The sequence below is a fragment of the Pristiophorus japonicus genome, chromosome 3 (genome assembly GCF_044704955.1).
Source record: "Pristiophorus japonicus isolate sPriJap1 chromosome 3, sPriJap1.hap1, whole genome shotgun sequence".
In the NCBI taxonomy this organism is placed as follows: Eukaryota; Metazoa; Chordata; class Chondrichthyes; family Pristiophoridae; genus Pristiophorus; species Pristiophorus japonicus.
In genome coordinates this window covers 98,811,269-98,831,267 of record NC_091979.1, presented here as the reverse complement: position 1 = coordinate 98,831,267, position 19,999 = coordinate 98,811,269, and the positions used below count along the sequence as shown (strand labels likewise).

Here is a 19,999-nt window from a genome sequence, read left to right as displayed (position 1 = left end):
TGCGACAAACTTTCTTGAATCCGATTACGAATTGGTGCTGGACTCAAACGGCTAGCTAACAGCATCAGGGATATTGCGAGTCGCTAACTGTATATATTTCAATTGAAAGGTCTGAGGATTTGAAAAGGTGATAAGCAGAAACAGCGGCTTTCAGCTGCGCAAATCTTCGCGTAAAATGACTAATTGTGTCAAGGTAATGATAAAAAAAAAACGCGTTCTGCATTCACAGCCACCGAAGCAATGCACGCAGAAAAAGTCCCATCTTTTCACTGCGCAACTAATCTGAAATCCTTATCTGGAGACAAGAGAAGCTAATCTTGTGACATTCATGAAATCGAGAAATTCTCTGGGTAGCTATTTCCTTTAATTTATTTGAATCCCAAGACAGAATACATGAATAACCGATAACCAAATGCTATCCAGATAGGATGTCGGAAACCTTAATTGCATTTCTCATTAGGAAAGGTACTTAAACTGATGGGATATTTCTGACGAAATAAGAAAAAAAAACTTGCAACACATACACATAGCAGGGCTTGTACTTATCACATGTACTAGGGAAATACTGTCAAATCAGTATCGTTTCTGGTTTTTTTAATTCAGCATCATTTGCTAAAAAACGCATCTGCACGCTACAATAAATATTTGCCTAAAATGTATTTTTAAAAACACTTCGTATCTCATTAAAATTGGTTTTATGATCAGCTAGAAAAATTCTCAATTCACACGCGTACATTCTTTGCTATTTTGTTATTCAAAACGCTTTACAGTCAATGGAATTACTATGATGAATCTGTGTTTGGATAAGACAGGCTATGGATGATAAAAATTGAAATAGTAGGTTGGATAAAGTACAAGACTTTATATGCAAATGTAATGGCGATTTGGATTGAATACACAGGAGTCCACGGAACAACTATTTGAAGACATCTTTTTTATTTCTGTAAACATTAAATGTTTCTTTCTCAAAGAAAGAATTCTCAGAAAACATACTTTAAGCATTTCTAAATGTAAGATACACAATAGAAAAGGCAGTGACTTGTAGGTCAAAATGTATACGTACCGCATACATATATATATTTTAATATACAAAGTAAAACCTACATGTATGTAAATACTTTCTTTTAAAAATCCCACTGAAACATGAATGACAACTGTCACCTTTTTGCAGACGTTTGGAAAGTAAGACAAAGTGCTCAGTAAATTGCAGGAGATTATCTCTAAAAGCACTCTGAAAACCGTCGAAAGCAGTAGCATGCAAATTCATGTTAGACGACAAAAATAATAAAGATATAAACTTTTATCAACATCAACAGTACATACAACACTTACAAACGATGAATGTTGAACGGTCTTTACAAACACAAATGTATCTCTTTAAGATGTCAGTCGGTTTATACTTGTAGCCAAATGCTAGAATTGTACATCTGCTAACAAGATATCAAACACTACACCTGTATTTAAAAAATCTAACAGACTACATAGTGTCTGGAATACTATTTCTTAGGTTTTCATACTCTAGACATAATCCATCAAGAAGATACCAAGTGCCTATAATATTTCCAACATACAAATATGAAGATTAGTCCTGCAACAGCATTCACATGCTTGGCCTTTATTGTGTACTAACCGCTATTAGATCTCCATCTTTTTTTCTTCACTCTTACATTTCAAATTAACCAGAAAAATAATCAGAGCAAAACTTAATTTGATAATTTACATCTGTTTGCGGCTTTCAGTGACGCTTTGGACACCTCACATCATCATATAATTGCTGTATTTATATAAGCCAATTCTTTATTATATATACTACGGCATATATCTGCTTAGAGCACGAGCTTTGCCGTGGACGGAGTTCACAATCCATTTTATACACTTCAAATATGAGTTTTATCAAAAGTTGAACGGAGCTTGACAGGAATGCATGTATCCCTATTTGGGGAAGCTTCATCTCGTCAATAAAAAAAATAAAATAGATAATTAAAAACTGTATATACCACGTTTTGCAGTTTATTTGCTGTGAATCCCGGTCAGTAAACGACTGTGAATACAAAGTTCTAGCAAATGCAAAAAGTTCTCAGGCTTTTTGCAAATGCGTTTGGCACCAAAGTTCCGTTTCACTGCAGAAATGCCTCTGCTGTATTTCTGGAGCAGCTTAAAATCCTTTATTATTATAGTCTCTTTTTTCAGTTTAAGTGCTTGGGTTTGCTTTCAAAATGGTAGTGTGTCTAGGAAGAGCTTATCAATTATTGTCGGGGGTGGGACGAGGTCCTCCAGCTTTAGGTAGAAGATGCGCTGAAGACCTTGTGTGCAGAGAGTGCGGAGCTCCGGTAATTTCCCCAAAAGTTTGGACAAATAGTTTGGACGATTTAAGTTTCCGCCGTTGAAAGTCACGTGGTCTTTGAGACAGTTCACAATTTTATTTTGAAGTTCTTCCACCTTCTTGGGTTCCTTCAACCCGTGTCGCTCTACAACAATAAAAAAAAACACGAACGTTACCAAAGGCTCCCAGTTTGAGCTTGGTCACTGCAATGTGGCACTGAAGGGGTTAAAGAGCTTTATTACACGATTTAAGGAGAAAGGCTTAAAATAAATGCGCTGACCTGTTACCATGGCGAGGGCAGCAATGCAGGAGAAGGCTGAAATGTCTATGTTCATACTGTGGAGGTTGGACGAGAAGTCAATGATTGAATCTATCCATTCCCCAAAGCCACGAACGCACTGCAGCCTGTGCAGCACCACCTCATTGCAAAATATTAGCTTGCCGTCCACAGGGTTGGACCTGAAATTAATAATAATAAGGCAACTAATTACTTTGCAGTAATAAACGGAATTTAATTAGCGGAGTGCAATAAAACTTAGATCGCTGAAGCTTGAAAGGGGATGGGTATGGAAACGGGTCGATGGCACTTTAAAAGTATATACGTACCGGTAGGCCAGCCTCAGGACGAACAGTTCCAGAAAAGCCGATTCAAAAAGCAGGTCCTGGTCCTCTTTTGGAAGGTCGGTGTAGCCGGGGATCTTTTCTGCCCAACCGCGGATGATTTCCATGGAGCCTGTCAGAAGGTCATAGAACTGCTGGATGTGCTCTGTGTCCCCGCCGCTCAGCTGGTACTCGGGATTGGACTGGAACTAGATTTTCATAGAGAAAAAAAGATCAATAAAGTCCTGTTAGACTACATAAAGAGTGAAATGACATCCCCGTTGTACACGGGACGGCCTGATAATTCTGCCAACATTTCTATCTCGTGTTGACCAATTAAAAGATGTTAATGCGTGAATTCATTCGGGCGATGGTGTTTATTTTTACATTCGTTTTTAACATTTCGCAAACAATCCTATCGCCTTATAACAAATCAAATCAAATGCAGCCCTCCTTTCCAAATGTTACTATTTTTGAATGAGGTGATGAGTTCCTAAGAGATCAGAATTATTGTACGCGCATTTTCTCATATATTGATGAATCTGGTAGAGCTGAATTAGTGACCCAGAGAGACATTTTCAACAGTTTAGACTGAAAACTCTGGCTGATATCAGGTGGGAAAGCAATTGTGGGACTTACCCTGGAGTAATCGAGGTTGGACATGGCAGGGTTGGAGTCGACGTGCGCTCTGACCAGGGCTGTGATGAGACTGACTGGAGGAGACGGGGGAGACGGCTCCTGGGGGCTCTTAGGCTTGGACGGGAGACGTCCCCTGCGACCCTTTAGGCTATCTGTACGAACAACTGGAAAATAAACGTTTTTTTTAAACTTAACATTGTGTGACCTGAGACATTCCGAGAGAAAAAAACACTTACAATTTGCTTTCCAGTACAAGTTGGTGCACAGACACACATCGTGTGAAAACTTACCTTCTTTAACCATGCCAACAACAAGGCACTTCTGAAAGCGACAATATTGGCACCTGTTCCGACGGCGCTTGTCAACTGGACAGTTCTTGTTTGCCAAACAAACGTATTTAGCGTTTTTCTGCACCGTGCGCTGTAAAAGAACAATGCAAAAACGTTCATCAATAACATTATCATATTTATTTCCGCAATGTCTGGTATATAAATATATATATTTTGAAATCAGACAATGATTTTTAATCTAAGATTGTTTGCACCATATTTAAAGGGTGGATATTTACAGTGTTCACAGTAGCTCTAACCGTCTGCCTCTTTCCAGCTTCTAGCTGTATTTGATATGCGAGGAAGAGAAGCAGACACTGGGTAAATACAAATCCGTGGGCATTCATATTATTTACATCCCTCCGAGAGCCCTCGATTTAAAATGATAAGATTATTCAATCACGGTGCTGAAATAAAGAGATCACTTTAATTTTACCATAGGGAATTATGTTCCACTTGGTTAACTTAGACACGGCTTAATGTTGTTACCAATTTAAATCTCAAGGAGTCGTCTGAGTTTGTGACAGACGCTAGCTAGGTTCCCTCTGCTATCTGTATTTCAACCGATCACACCAAAAATTGCTAGTTGCTAATGTAATAAATTGGTGCAATCGGAAATTACACTACTTGTAACAAATCTATTCTTGCACCCGTAGCACAGTTTAACGGTAGGTCTTTGTAACCTCTGATATAAGATCGCATCCTTTTACTAATCTAGCTGGTAGATTTCATTTAACCAGTATACACATTAAACACGCAGGAAAATGAACAAAAACAGTCCTTTAATTATTCTCTCAACAGCATGAAACTTAAATCAAAATTTAAAATAAAACAATCACCTTGAAAAAGCCTTTACAGCCCTCGCATGTGCGGACTCCATAGTGTTGGCAGGCAGCGTTGTCCCCGCACACTGCGCAAAGGCCTTCGTTTGATGGAGAGTTTCGAGATGGAGGTGATGGTACCTGGCTGTCCATCAGCTGAGACCCATGACCAATCTGGAGACCAGGGAAGCCCACGGATGCTTGTTTTCTGACGGGATTAGGGACAGCGAAGTTCTGGCTGTCCACCACGTGATGACCACCTCCCGTCTCAGGGTTCATGGAAATATGTAGGGGGTTATCAAACCTCATTTGACAGCTGGACACTGGGGTACCGGGGGGCGACTGCTTGAAGGAGAAAAGAGAGAGTCTTGAGACAGGGGTCTTCCGCTGGTCTATCATATGGGTGGTAGCTACATAGTTTTGGGAAAAGCTGTGAAGAGAACTGGGGTCATCCCACAATGGGCTGTGCTGGACCTGGAAGCCTGGAGTTGTTGGGGTAGGGGGCGGAGATGGCTTGTAATACATGGAGCCAGAATGGATCATCTCCTCTGGTGGGTGCTGTAGATGATTCTGTTGGTGGTAGCCGTGCATCTGGATGTCTTCGATCTTGATGGCGGACTGCTGGCTGGACAGTGGCATCTGGTACAAGCAAGGGGGTTTCACGTCGTAATTGGTGCTGTAATTCTCCATGAAGGTGCTGAAGCTTGGCAGCGATGTAGTGGCTGTAATTTCAGTGTTGGTGAGATCCATGCTGAACTTGACGAACTCTGGCGTTAAGAAGTCAGAGCTGTATTCCCCACTGTGGTAGCTGTAGCTCTGAGAGGCAGGACTGGCTCCTTGTGGCGATGACCCATACTGAGCTTGAACACAGGGCATGGCTGTAAATGAAAGTTCTGAACATGTACTCATACCATTTAAATGCATACGACCACTACTTCTAAATCACCTTCACACATCCGAGCCCCATTGTGGGAATCTGAACTAAATCTCGAAATTATTTCACTTAAACCCATGGTTATACTTTCAGGGCATGCGCCGGGGATACGAGCTAAAAGCAATTTAACGTATTCACTTGTTACGGGTTCCCGAGCAAAATAACTCCTCGATACTTTAAAATGATTACTTTCAATATTCAATCAAGTTTCCTTTTGTTCTGTAAGTATTCGAGGTGAAATAAAATATTTGTAATGTGTAGTTTTCTATCAAAGTGGCAACTATAATTTAAAAAATATGATATGCATAGAGAATATTTTCTTCGTGGCTGACTTAAAAAAGAAAAATGGCAATATAATGTAATTAAATAAATTTGATAAATTAACACCTATGACAGCGCATCCAAACTGACGTACCTTCAGCCAAGTGACTATGAAAGAAATGGAAAGTAGACACTGTTGTGGTTTGTGTTCCTGAAGAGCAGAATTCGGAATGTTTTTTTCTAAATCGCAATTCAGATAAAAGTACAATGAAAGCTTTTCTGAAAATAGAAGAAACAAATAATCATTGACCCATACCACGCCAAATGTTAGTTGTAATAGAATTTTATAAGAATTATATGCCAGTGACTTCCATAGGACACATAACACGTTATCTTTGCCCTTTTCAAGTAACAGTGTCCTTGTGATTCCTTATTTCTAAAGTTTATTTAAATGCGCACTGATGTACCCCGATGTGGCAGGTTTACACAACCTCCGCATGAACACCTTACTCTGACTCTTCTCCTGCTTCACTCATCATCCTTTGGAGCAAAACATCATCTTTGCTTATGTACATTTTGAATTCCCTGTGTATTTTAATTGTAAGTATCTGACCAACACTAATAATGCCCTCAACATCTCGATGTACACTGGATCATATTTTACTGGACAATCCAATATGTTTAAAGCCTAGAGGGAGACTATGACAAAACAGGCAAGGGGAAAAAAATGACTTCTAGAAGAGGTCTTTTTAGAAAAGAATGTTATAGAAAGTTGTCTGCTTTGCTCTCAATAATGCAGCATTAGTGGGACCAATTACTCCAAGTGCTAAATTACAGCTATGGAAAGATATGGGTGCAATATTCTGTCCAGTATTATATACAACATAGTATTACACACACATAAAACAGATAGATGGGTAGATAGATAGAAAGAGAAATGTGCAGCAGTAATTCAAATTACATTATTGCTCTGCAACGCACATATAGGAAGACAGACGGTGCGTATCTTTTAAAATATACTAATACATGAATGTTCACAAAAACTACATGTAAAGTTCCTTTGGTAAACCATTTAGCAGTTATTTTGTGCTGCGGTTCCCTGGAAGACTCTGGAATTCAAAACATTAAAAGTAATAACCATTGGCTTAAAAATAACTTTTTAGCAATATTCATCTGCAATATGTATATAACGCAAACCGCCCTTAGAAGCTTAAACTGGAAAGTATTCCGCAACGTTAAAAAAAAACAAAATAACTTTTCGAAATGACAATCATAACTCTGTATGCTTTACAATTTACCCTATCCGCGCAGCTCGATTTGATTATTTACTGACCGTCATAATTACAAAATATCAAGCAGATTTCAGATTTATAATCCCATAATACGCGCCAAGGTACAGTGTGTTTACCATAACTAACCGCGCACATCTAACTTTCTGTCAACTGTCTCATATCGGACTGTAAATCTTTTGGACTGTAGTCCGACGTTTACAAATTGCAACGTGGGTTGCGTCTTGGTGGCCGTGATTATTTTGGTATTTTTGTGGGTTTTTAAAATATATGTTTCTGGTCGCAAGAAATGCACGTGTGTATGAGACCCCACTATCACCGCCCCCATCCCGAACAGCTGTAGCAGGGCACCAGGTGGAACGTACAGGTGACCACACTAAAAACAAAGCCACGCGGATCAACCTAGACATCACCTACAACTTCTAAGAGGAAGAGTAGATACTCAATCATTGTTTTAAATTATTAGGATGTGTCTTTCAATTTCTTAATAACAGAGCTACGATGGCCGGGACAGAAAACACTGGCAGCCCGTAACTGTTGTCAAGTAGGTTGTTCTAAAATTTACAAGCTTTACAGTTAATTCACAACATCCTCAGTAAAACTAAGCCGTGGCAATCAGAACAGCAGCAGTGAACAATGTAATGGGAATATTCGCATAAACACACATGAAATTGCTCAAACAATTCAATACCTACTTGTTTAATTTTTACTTCCACTTCTCATTTAGATGCTGCAGATCGCAGGGCGAGTAGAAAGTCGGTTCAACATAGAATGAACTTTGAAGTGCAGCAGTGTTTGATTTAAGTAGCGGCAGTAGTGGTACAAGTTGCTGTTCTCGGCACTCTGAGCAGGCGATCAGACTCGGACTGGCCCTACTCTCCAATGTGCCTTTGTTTATGTGAGCTCCTCTCTTCCACCGGCAGCGTGTAACCAAGTCTCCGAGCGTCAGCGAGCGTCAGCGTAGCCAAACCCAATGAGCGCCCGAGGGCTGGGCCCGCACCACACGGTTGGCTAAGTCTCACTTTGGTAAATTTCCGAGGTGACGTTAACACTCTGGATTTTTAAGGTAGTTGGGGCATGACTTAAGGCAACCTTCTCACCTCCTTTTTCAGCATTTCCAAAACAACACGTAGTTGGAATAATCGCCGTTTATAGCTTATCGATCTTATTGATCACTTGTTTTGGACTTATTTCTAGAACGGTAAACTGCGTATTTATTATTTTTCAGTTCCGGTCTAAAGATTTATTCCATTATTCAATATTTTGTACTGTAAAAACTAGTAAATCGTAAGAGGCAGAAAGGGAAACTGGCGAGTGCATTATTTGGCATTCAAATATGTTTCTTTTTTTGCTTTATTCGGTTTGTATTCAATTGGAAGTACCTGTATATTGTTTAAAACACAAGCATTTTATTTGATTTAAGCTACATTTATGAACAGTAATTGACTTTACACACCCAGCGTGCATACACTCATTGATTAATGTCGAATGCTGGGGAAAGGTTCTGCTTGTGGAATGTAAAAGCATCAGAAATAAAACCAGCGGGTATAATTTCGGTTAAGTTTCGGTTTTAACTACACGTTTTGAAAGAGCGACGCTGGTAATTGGCGAATTTAAACATTCACTCCAGTTGCTCTGCAGCAGGTCTCGGTATAAAAGTCACGATGCTGCATGTATATATATTTGCAATGGTGGAAAATAGTAATAATAATGCAGAGAGTAGCTGGCTGGGGGAAAGTCTGGCGGCCACCTTTAATAATGACAGGCGCTGGAGGAGGACAGAGGGAGCTCATTAATACGGACTGCTGTTGCAGAGAGCAGCGTCAGCGCTGGTGGGCGAAGCGATTTAATGAACGAAAGGAAAATGTGATCGGGCGCGCGCCGGGGCCGGCAGAGTGCCGCGTGACGCAGGAACGCCACCATTGACGCAAAGAGCCGGCTGGGCCAAAAATAGCAGGTCTGGCAGCGCGCTGTGCGCCAGCTGCTGCACTGGTGGCCAGGGCTTGCTCCGGCTATTTTAAACTTCGTCGGAAACTCGAGAGCACCAAATTAAGACATTGCGGATATTTTTAGAGATACTACCTTGGCGCGGGGTTATTTAAGAAGGGTGTCACGTGTGCAATATTTATATATACATATTATACACATTTATGGAAAAGTACCTTTTTTCCCCTGCGGGTACATGCTGTTTTGTGGATTTTAGACTGTTATTTTTTGCCACGTTTGACGGGTTAAATGTTGTGTTGTTAAAACTGTGAAGTGCGGCTACGCCTTCCACTTTCAGCACAGCCGAGCGGGAAGGAAAGCGGCAGGTTCGGTTTGAACTAAAACCTGTCCACCGCGTCTAGGACCGTCTCCTCCACCACCTGATGCATTGCACCTCAAGGCTTCATAGTACGGGGTAACAATACGGAAACATAATTAGGATGCAATTTATTATACTGGCAAACGTGGTCTATAGAAGTACACTTTTTGGTTGAAAATAAACATATGAGCGGTGTTTGTACCAGTAAAGTTATCCCACTCCCCCCCGCCTTGTCTTCTGAGTAATGCTAGGCTTTCCAGTATTCAAAAACATACAATTAATACAAGAAAAGGAAAACAATTGAGGTGAAAACGCCCATTAAGGTCCACAATGGAAACGTTCTTGGCAGATGTTACATTTCCAGTGGTTGACCGCTTCTTCAGGTTCTTCACTTGTCTGGAAACAGATCCATTCAAATAACCGGAACTGGTGCAGTTGCGCGTTTTGACCAGGAAGAGGCAATCGTCCTCAATCATGTATCAACGAAAAATATACATTTTTTTTACAAAATAAATGGACATGTAAAACCAAAACAGGCCAATAGCACATTTAGCTTTCCCTCACCTATAAAGTAAAAGGCTGTCTAAATTACAAGCTCTCACGATGCATTGAGAATAGCTGTTATCAGATAGATGGCTAGCAGCTGAATGGCTGGCACATTTACTGGAATTGTTACAGGATAATTTAAGTCTTGGCCAGAAACATTAATCACTTACTATTATACTATTGATCCAATTCCGTTTCATTGCAGATAAGCAAAATGACAATGTTTTACAATGGCAAATAGGATATGCTTTCTGATCTTGCTCCCTCCTCAGCTAAAATGTCTAGAGGTATGTGTTGTGGGTGTGTGTGTGGATGGAGGGGCAGGAGGCAAAGTAGAGGCACATGACACAAAGTAAAAAATTATATGCACAAAAAATTTATTGTTAGATAAACAGTACAGCTCATTAATTACAAAATTATTCCAAGAGTCAAACAAAAGTAACTTCCTTGTGATGGTAAATCAGGTTCGGAGAAAATGTATTTTGAGCTTTTATATGCTTCTCAGAAAAGTCAAATTCTGAATAACAATAAATTGAAATAATCACTGGTAAAGGACATTTAACATCCTAACACTCCATGTGGTATAAAACAGACCCTTCTTACTGGCAAAGGTAACAATCTGATGCTGTGATAAAACGACTCGGGTAAACAAATTATTGGAGGAGTCACGTGCAGATGGACAATTAGACATCTCAATTTCATGTCTTAGAGAGTTTGTTTATGGTTTGTGATGTTAACACTACAAAATAGTTATTTTAAGTGAATATATTGTTGTAAATTCCAAAACACTAAAACAAAATGTAAGTTACTTACATGGTGCCATTATATATATTCTACTGCCTAAACTAACCCCAGTACGTAATGATTGAATTCTTAAACTCAACATGGATAGTAACAAATGCAGTCTTGTCTCCAAAATAGCTGTTGTCAATTTTCAACTGATATAAAAATTATTCCCAAAAACCACTTATGGGCAAAAAATAATCATCAACTCTTAAAACATTGTTGACTGAAATTATCAAATAAATAGCTAAACAAATCCTTCAATTAGTATAGAGAAAGTTTATTGTGCAAACACTACATACATTTAAAGATTTTAAAAAATGAAATGGCCTATATTCTGTGTACATCCCCAAGGGCATGGTGTAGATTGTAGATTAAAAATCAACAAAGTCCTGTTAAAAACAAACTCATAGATCAAGATAAAAAGAAAAATGAATCAAAAATGTTGAAATGTGAAATCTAAACAGAAAATGATGGAAATACACATCAGGTCACATTGCTCAAGGGGAGCATAAACGCCAGCATGGACTTATTGGGCTGAATGGCTTGTTTCTGTGCCGTATATCTTATGTAATCTCTATTGATCAATACTATTGCCAGAACTTTCCTCTTTTTGTTCTCTCTAAATACAGTACCATACAGGTTTTTCCTCCTCCCCTACATCCCCAATGTACTCAAATAAACTCTTATCTCAGAGGGTCTCACTTACTTTGTTCTTCCCAAGACGTCAATCCAATACAACTCCTTGCTTCCCTCAAATTTTCCTTCCTCCTAGTCATCAGACTTTTAAAACCAAAGCTTATTACATGTAACATCGGTACTTCTTAATTTATCTGGTCTTGCCTTTTACTCTTTCCAACTTTGAAAACATTCAACACAATTTACCTTGGTTTCTCAATTTTAAAAAGTCAGTAAAAATCTAAATGAAAAAAACAAGTTAACATTTCAAAGTGGGACCTTCATTCACTGCAGATTCTCATCTGTAACATTAACCTGTCTCTATCTTTCAGATGCTGACTAATCTACTGTGTATTGTGTACAATTCAATTCAGCACCCCTGTAATTTGTACATTTGGAATATGCACAATAACCATTTAATTACAGGATTGTGGAAAACAAGTAGGGGTTTATGTACCATATTTAAATTAAACATTAAGATTCCATATATCACTTTCTGGATTCTTCCAAATTAAAGCATAAGCAAGCTATATTTGGTGTCAGTCTGGGCTTGGAAAATGCAGTTTAAAACCAAAAGTTTAAAACATTCTAATGAATGGATTCTCCAATTATTTTTAGAACCATGAAGTTCGATTGACTAGCCGTTTTTATTCATTTAAAAAAACAAACTATATCTGATTTTATATATTTGAAGCGTGGGAAGCACAGAAAGAAAGCAATGCAGTGGGATTAGTATTGAATTACTCTTGCAGAGGGCAAGCACAAAAAACATGAAACAATTATCTTCCTAACATGCTGTAAGCTTGTGTGCTTCTATGATCTTATAATAGCAAAAGCAAGTAGTATTAACTTAATGCCCATCTTGGGAAATTTTATAATTCCAGCAGTTTTTTTAATTATTAAGCATAATTTGCAGAGCCTCAGTATTATATTAGCAATGTAGTAAACCACAAGAAACAGCAATCGTGATTAAAAGTTATGTTGAGAATTAAATTTGAACATGGAAGGGGGGGGGGGGGGGGACAGCGGAAATGACGACGCAAGAAAAAATAATTTTATGGTGTTGCATGAACAAAACTATTGCAAGTGGGTTTTAAAATTTGGCAGTTTACATTTTAGAAGTAGTTCACACAATTGTCTTAACACGGAAGTACTCAGTTGCATGTGCATCATCAGTAAGGTTATTACACTAACAAGTCTCTACTCGGGTATCTTTATGGTTACAAGCATTGCAACATAGCCCTAAAGCATTGTAAAAAGCTCTTCAAACATCTGAAATGTAATCCATGCTGGCGACTTTTGTAACTGCAGTTACAGCTACAGGAGGCAAATTTGAATTGGACTTAGTGTTTGACTACATTGAGCTAGAAATGTATAATCAGAGAATAAAATTGTGAAATCAGCAAATTCTTGATTGGTGGAGGGGAAGAGAGGAAAACAAAAAAAAGGGAACATTATTACCTTTATATTACCCATCATTTTTGGAGTCATTAAGTGGAATGTTGAATGCAATCTGTCTTTTATAGCATCACTGGATATTTGTCCAAAATCATTTGGACAAATATTATATCACAGATGGTAGACTGTAATAGAATGCTCACAACCTATTAATTTTTTTCTTGCACAATTTTGCTACCGTACATAAACGTAGGTGTTATGGTAGAACATATACAAAAGAAAGGCAAACGTTAATTAGATCAAAGTCCTCCAGAATAACCTGTGCGTTGTACTTTTGATACATAGAATACAATCTAACGTCACAGCAGGGCAGCACAGCACTGCTTCTCCCACCATAGGTTAAGTTGCAAGTCTGCTCCCAAAATTCCCTTTATGGCAAGTTTTTGATTGTGTCATGGGGCAGGAGTATAAGGGCAGAGAGCAGAGGCCAAGGACTTCCTGACAAAGAGGAAAGGAAAGCAAATTATAAGGTTAATTTCCTTAGGCCACTCTTATGCACCTTCCAGTGATCCAATTAGTGTAATCGACCCTCTGGCTCAGCTGGAAAATGGTGCATGATGTAGAGACCCAGAGTAAAAGAAACATACAATACACTGATAAAATATACATTCTTCAGAAGATTGAATCTATCATTAATTAGTACTTTCTCACCAATCAAATCAGGACATGTTGTTCATTAAACTAAATGCTCATACATTTTAAATACACACTGCTGAAGTCTGCCCATTATCAACCATTTAGCTGTACGTGGGTTATCATCCAATACGGAGAGTAAAAACGTTGAATTCCTAATGCAGTTTTTACACTAGCAAAATCTTATTTTTTGTTATATTACAATGTGATCTTGTAACAGAGCCCCTTACTGTGTATAGTTGAGTCGTGTATAGCTTGTAGATGAACATTCAGCTATTTTAAGGATAATCCAACACTCAACAGATTTGATGTTTACAATAAAGGGTTGTAATTTTGAAAGAAATGAAATTATCTAATATTAATTTACAATACATAGAGCATCCTACCGCCATTTTATACTTATCTGTAATAGAGTCACATAGATATTGTGCTGATAAAAGCTCCACTGCACTAAACGCAGCAACCTTCAGGGTTAATGGAAGAGGCACCACTGCTGTAATTAAATAAAAATGTTACAAATCAGCTGCTAGGTTCTTTTTAAATATTAAATATATGCTTAGCATAGTCCAGTTAAAATCAGAGACAACACATCCAATATCTCAGGGGGTAATATATATCATGTTACTGAGTCACAGAACTAATTTCTCCAGATTCATTTAACCACAGTTCTGGCTCTTGATCACTATCCAGGGACCAGGTTGGAAATTGCACATGTATGGGCTTTGGGTGAAAACAGGGTTGGACTTGCCTGTGTTGGCACCCATGGTTAAATAGCCTGCCAACACTCACCAGTAGATGTTACAACCTTCCAGTGGGGGAGTTGATGAAATCAAGATCTGGATCATAAAAATAATGTAAAACAGCAAACAATCAACTTCACAGTTCAGTGCTAATAATCATAGTATTAAAACCTATCTCCAAGTCATTCTAGGCCGGCCTGCCCACCCCCCGTCCTGTGTTATTGAAGGTCATTGACCTGAAACGTCAACTCTGTTTCTCTTGCCGCAGATGCTGCCTGACCTGCTGAGTATTTCCAGCATTTTCTGTTTTAAACCTAAATTTACATGATGCGCCCAATTGCTATCCAAGGTCTGCTCCACCCCATCAACCATTTGCTTAACAGGAAATGAACTAGGAGCAACAAGCACAGTGCTCACTACAGGTTTGTTTTGTGCAGACTCGGTCGGACTGGACTATAATTTCAGGTTCACATCCTGTATTTCAGAAAAAGAACTTCCCTCTTATTTCAATACTAAACCCCAACACGGCGGTGAAAGCCAGCGACTTGAATTAACCCATCGGCAATGGCAGAGGCAGATGGCACAGGAGAGGAGAGAAGAAATAGACAGGACCCTGAACTAATTTACCCAACCTCATCGCCATAAATCCTTTAATGACAAAGGCAGCCCCGCTCTTTCCTCCTCCCGGATCCTTTCACAAATTATCGGCGGTATCTCAAAAGGACACGAGCGCCCAGTCTAGGCATATCCAACCATCAGAGGAACACATACATGGCCATGAACATAAAGCTCCGAGTCTGAGGTACTAGAAAAATAATGATAACGCCTTCATCTATTCTATTAACTCAAACTGAAAACATTGAAGGAGTCACATCAGATCCCGATTATTATAGCCTTGCCGCAGACCCAAAGACTGGAAAATGTCTTTCTTTCCCCATCCCCCGCCTGCCCCTCCAAAGCCACATGGAGGCGTGCTCACTCTCCATTGACGGTACTCTTTTCAAATGAGTGAGCGGGTTCCAAGTGAGACAGGATGGCTCCGCACAAGGAGAAACAAAAGGCTGGCGATACCTCGGCCCATGCAATGCCGGACTAACTCGCAGACTTCCCCACCCCTAACTTTTGTTTTATTCCCATGGAAGAGAAGTTATAACTTCCTCTATTTTATTTAATAGTTAAAAGCAGTGAGTTGTTTATGAACGTGGAATCGACTAGGGCTGGATCAATAAAAAATGAATTGTCGTAAAAGTCAGTGACATGCAAAGGGACTTGTCTAAGCACTTCCCTTTCCATGGGCAAGAACGTGGCAAATGGAATATTGGGCTCAAGTTTCCACCTGATAAAAAATGGGTGCCCCTCCGAGCTGGGCGCCGTTTTTCGCGCCTAAAATGGCGCCGGAAAAAAAACACGCGATTCTGGAGCGCCCTGCAGCTCCCTGTCTGTTTGGCACGGCGCCCAGGGGGGGCGGAGCCTACACTCGCGCCGATTTTGTAAGTGGGGGGGGGGCGGGTACCATTTAAATTAGTTTTTTTCCTGCCGGCAACGCTGCGCGTGCGCGTTGGAGCGTTCGCGCACGCGCAGTGTGAAGGAAACATTGGCACTCGGCCATTTTTGTAGTTCTTTGTAACTGTTTAATTTTTGAACATTTTTTAATAAAAGCACATTGCCATCAGCACTGAGAAGGCTGCAGGAAGCCTCAGAAAGTTGAGGCAGCCGTTTCCCTCCCCCTCACCGCCCGCCGTCAGGAACAAACAGCTGCCTCCTCCTCCCCCCTCCCCACGGGAACGAACGACTTTCTCCTCCCCCCCCTGCGGGAACGAATGGCTTTCTCCTCTCCTCTTCCCCCCCCCCCACCGCGGGAATGAACGGCTTTCTCCTCCCCCCCCCCCGCCCCCCCCGCGGGAACGAACGCCTGCAGCATTCTTCCTGGCTGAAGCACTTTCACACAGGTAGGAAGATGGTTTATTTAATCTTTTCTTTGCTTATAAATGTTTATTCAGGTTGGATTTATTTGTATAATATTTGTAGAAGTATAAATAAGGATTTATTATAGAATTTAATGACTTCCCTTCCCCCCCCTCGTTCCCTACGCCTAATTTATAACCTGCGCCTGATTTTTTAATGTGTAGAACAGGTTTTTTCAGTTCTACAAAAATCTTCACTTGCTCCATTTTAAGTTAGTTTGGAGTACGTTTTCACTGTGGAAACTTTGAAATCAGGCGTCAGTGGCCGGACACGCCCCCTTTTGAAGAAAAAATTCTGTTCCAAAGTGGAACTGTTCTACCTGACTAGAACTGCAGAAAAGAAAATGTGGAGAATTGCGATTTCTAAGATAGTCCGTTCTCCACCAGTTGCTCCTAAAAATCAGGCGCAAATCATGTGGAAACTTGGGCCCATAATGTGGAGAAATGTGAAGTTATCCACTTTAGTAGGTAAAATAGAAAAGCAGAATATTTTATTTTTTATAAAAAGGTGAGAGACTAGGTTGATATTCAGTGAGACCTTGATGTCCTGTACACAAATCACAAAGTTAACATGCAAGTACAGCAAGCAATTAGGAAAGTAAATGGTATTTTGGCATTTATTACAAAGGGATTGGAGTATAGAGTCAAGAAGTCTTACTGCAATAATGTAGGTCCTTGGTGAGACCGCACCTGGAGTACTGTGCAGTTTTGGTCTCCTTACCCAAGGAAGGATATGTCTTCGAGGGAATGCAACAAAGGTTCACTCGACTGGCTCCTGGGATATGGGGATTGTCCTATGAGGAGAGATTGCATAGATTAGGCCTATATTTCCGAAAGTTTAGAAGAACGAGAGGTGATTTCATTGAAACTTATAAAATTCTTAAGGGACTCGACAGGGATGATGTTTCCCCTGGTTGGGGAGTCTAGAACTAGGGGTCACAGTCTCAAACAAAAAGGGTTGTGAATCTTTGGAATTGTTCACCTCAGGAGAGCTTTGGATGCTTAGTCATTGAGTATATTCAAGACAGAGATCAATAGATTTTTGGATACTAAGGGAATTAAGTGATATGAGGTTAGGGCAGGAAAGTGGAGTTGGGGTAGAAGATCAGCCATGATCTTATTGCATGGCAGAGCAGGCTCGAAGGGCTGAATGGCCTAGTCTTGCTCTTATTTCTTATGTAAATGGAACATTTTACTCATTGAATATATAACATATGACAATGTGGCAGTCTGCAACCAGTCAAAAAAAGTGCAATTTCTAAGGACTTAAAAGAAATCTATAGAATTGAAAATACAAAGGTTTATGAAAGATTTTTTTCAGTACAAGGTTAATTACAACATCACCATGCACAAAAGGATCTTGGAATAATTGCAGGATACAGCACAAAATGAGGCCATTCAGCCCATTTTGCCAGTGCCAGCTCTTTGGTAGAGCTATTCAATTAGTCACACTCCCTTGCTCTTTCCCCATAGCTCTGCTCATCAGCAAGCTACTAACCTACAGTAAATTGACTATACAGAGGATCATTTGTCAAACAGTGGTTCTAATGTGAATTAATAAGCTATTTCAGTAAAGAACCATGCCACCCCACTTAGAACAAACTCACATTTATCTATGCACCTAACCTGTCTGGCAATATGCAGAATAAAAATAATCCATGTCAAAGATGCAATAGCAGTGGGAAAAGAATAGCATATGGTTTATACAAACATACAGTACTCATTAGCACAGTGTAGGTTTACAGCAGCAAATGAATCATCCCCTACTTAAAACATCAACAGTCTATATTTATAACACTTACCCAATTTAAACCAATCTTCAGTCGTCAGCACGATTCAGTGCTGGTTTGAATCTGTAGAAAGAGGTTTAAATCATAAGCTATATATAGAATTTAAATGTTACCTCAATTTTGCTATTATTCTCATCTACTCCTAATCTCCACCAGTAACATGCAGCAAAGCATTTCTCCCTCCCATCTCTAGTGTTTAAGTACAGTACTTTATGTATAATCATATACACACACATTGAACAAAGTTTTTCTTGGTTAAACAATAATAGTTTGTCTAATTACAGGAGTGCATTTAAACATTTATCCTAATTTCCAGTCTGTATTCTTAAGCATAATAAAATCTAATTTGCCAGCAACACATTAAAAAAAGACTTATTTGCTTAGTCCTGCTCATTCTCAACAAGAGCACAAATTTAAGCATTTAGCAATGACTTGTCATTGCAGCGCTAAGGCCCAAAAGATGAGACAAGCACTAATGTGGTTATTTATTATCTCTTGTAATGTACAAACTAGTACTCCCACATATCATTCTGCGACACAAAATCCATCTTTGCCATTGAGATACCACTGTCATTTCACACAGATTGCATATGATTGATTCTACTGAAGGTTAGAGGCTAAATGGACCATATGGCAACATGTTGCTTTCCATATGTTTACATGCCTATCCATGCTTAACCATTTATTAAGCAACATCTGTACCCCATGTGGATCCTACTTCATCTAATCGAAATATGTGCTTCTATTATTTAATCACTTAACTATTTTGCATCACTGACACATAACTAATTATTTCCATAATGTACAATTAATGAGTTTTCGAGGCATACACTTAAGTTATACGATGGGTATTATTTTTGATAAAACTCCCGATTAAAAATACAGTATTAGAAAGCAGCGAGAAAAACAGTGAGTCTGATACTAGTTATACTCGAGTTATCTTAATAGTGTATTTTTCTATCTTAAAAAAAATTTAAATAGGTTTTCAAAATAAGAGATCATCGTATTTACAGTCAATAACCGTGTTCCATGCAGCCAGCGCAAAACTTATTTTAAGATATTCGGTGGAATCATTTGCCCTGTCAAAAAAAACACAGAATTTAGTACAGGGACTCCCTTTGCAGTGACTGGCAAGACTCCGCCGACAAACCAATCAAGGTCGACAAACTAAGAACAGAATTTTACAAAAAATACAATCAGGATAAAGAGCACCAAACCTGCTCTTTGCTTTGGTTTAAAACACAGCATCCGCCAGAAACATATATCCAGGCACATCAGTGCAAATTAACAAGTGCAAGGAACATCTTAAAACTATGTACAGCAGCTCAAATGTCATTATTTCAGCTCAATTTCTAATCCATATAGTTAGGACTTTCTCAGTGACTGAATAATTTCTTCTCGGAACATTTGCAGCCTGGTGAGATGTCCTTTACCTGGATTGTTTCACTGACACGTTGCCTCATTGGTAAAGAACGAATCCAACCCATTAAAAAAGATCCCAGAGCAGGGACTGGGGGGCGGGTGGAACAGAAGCGTGCTGGAGGAGCACAGCGCCGATCCCACCGCGGGTGTGCGGCATCGCTCGAATGTCGAGCGGGTACAGGGGCTCCCCGTGTGCGCCAGAGCCGAGCCTGACAGCACGGCAGGGCTGGCGGCTACTCACTGCGTGCTGAACGCCGAGCTGCTGCGCTGCACCGGGCGGCCTCGCGCTCCAGGTCGGACTCTGCTGCAGCCCTCTCGCGCTGTGTGAACGCCGAGCCCGCGCCTCTCTTCCTTTGTTTCCAGTGGAACTCTCCGGATAAAGGCTCCATTGTGACAAAAGCACCATTCCGGTCCACACTGCCACTCGCGCCCCGACCCACCTAACAAACCCCACACCCGCGTCATCCTGACGTCAATGGAGCCG

General features: G+C 39.8%; 1 protein-coding gene across 8 annotated transcripts; it reads right to left on the bottom strand.

The window, feature by feature from the left end:
- Positions 1-915: 915 nt before the first annotated feature.
- Positions 916-19,999, bottom strand: LOC139259812 (nuclear receptor subfamily 4 group A member 2). 8 transcript variants are annotated; one of them, XM_070875622.1, is made up of 12 exons: positions 19,527-19,996; positions 19,105-19,172; positions 18,106-18,156; positions 16,962-17,097; positions 7,892-14,092; positions 6,062-6,186; positions 4,731-5,590; positions 3,853-3,982; positions 3,563-3,726; positions 2,930-3,132; positions 2,604-2,782; positions 916-2,468 (listed from the first exon to the last, which is right to left on the bottom strand). In XM_070875622.1, exons 7-12 carry the CDS (start codon positions 5,586-5,588, stop codon positions 2,212-2,214), a joined length of 1,791 nt encoding a protein of 596 aa, XP_070731723.1. In that variant the 5' UTR covers positions 5,589-5,590; positions 6,062-6,186; positions 7,892-14,092; positions 16,962-17,097; positions 18,106-18,156; positions 19,105-19,172; positions 19,527-19,996; the 3' UTR covers positions 916-2,211. The 8 variants fall into 8 exon arrangements, with proteins under 8 accessions (XP_070731723.1, XP_070731724.1, XP_070731722.1 ...); XM_070875623.1 differs by having other exon boundaries at positions 19,757-19,995; XM_070875621.1 differs by adding an exon at positions 14,389-14,435 and having other exon boundaries at positions 18,106-19,999.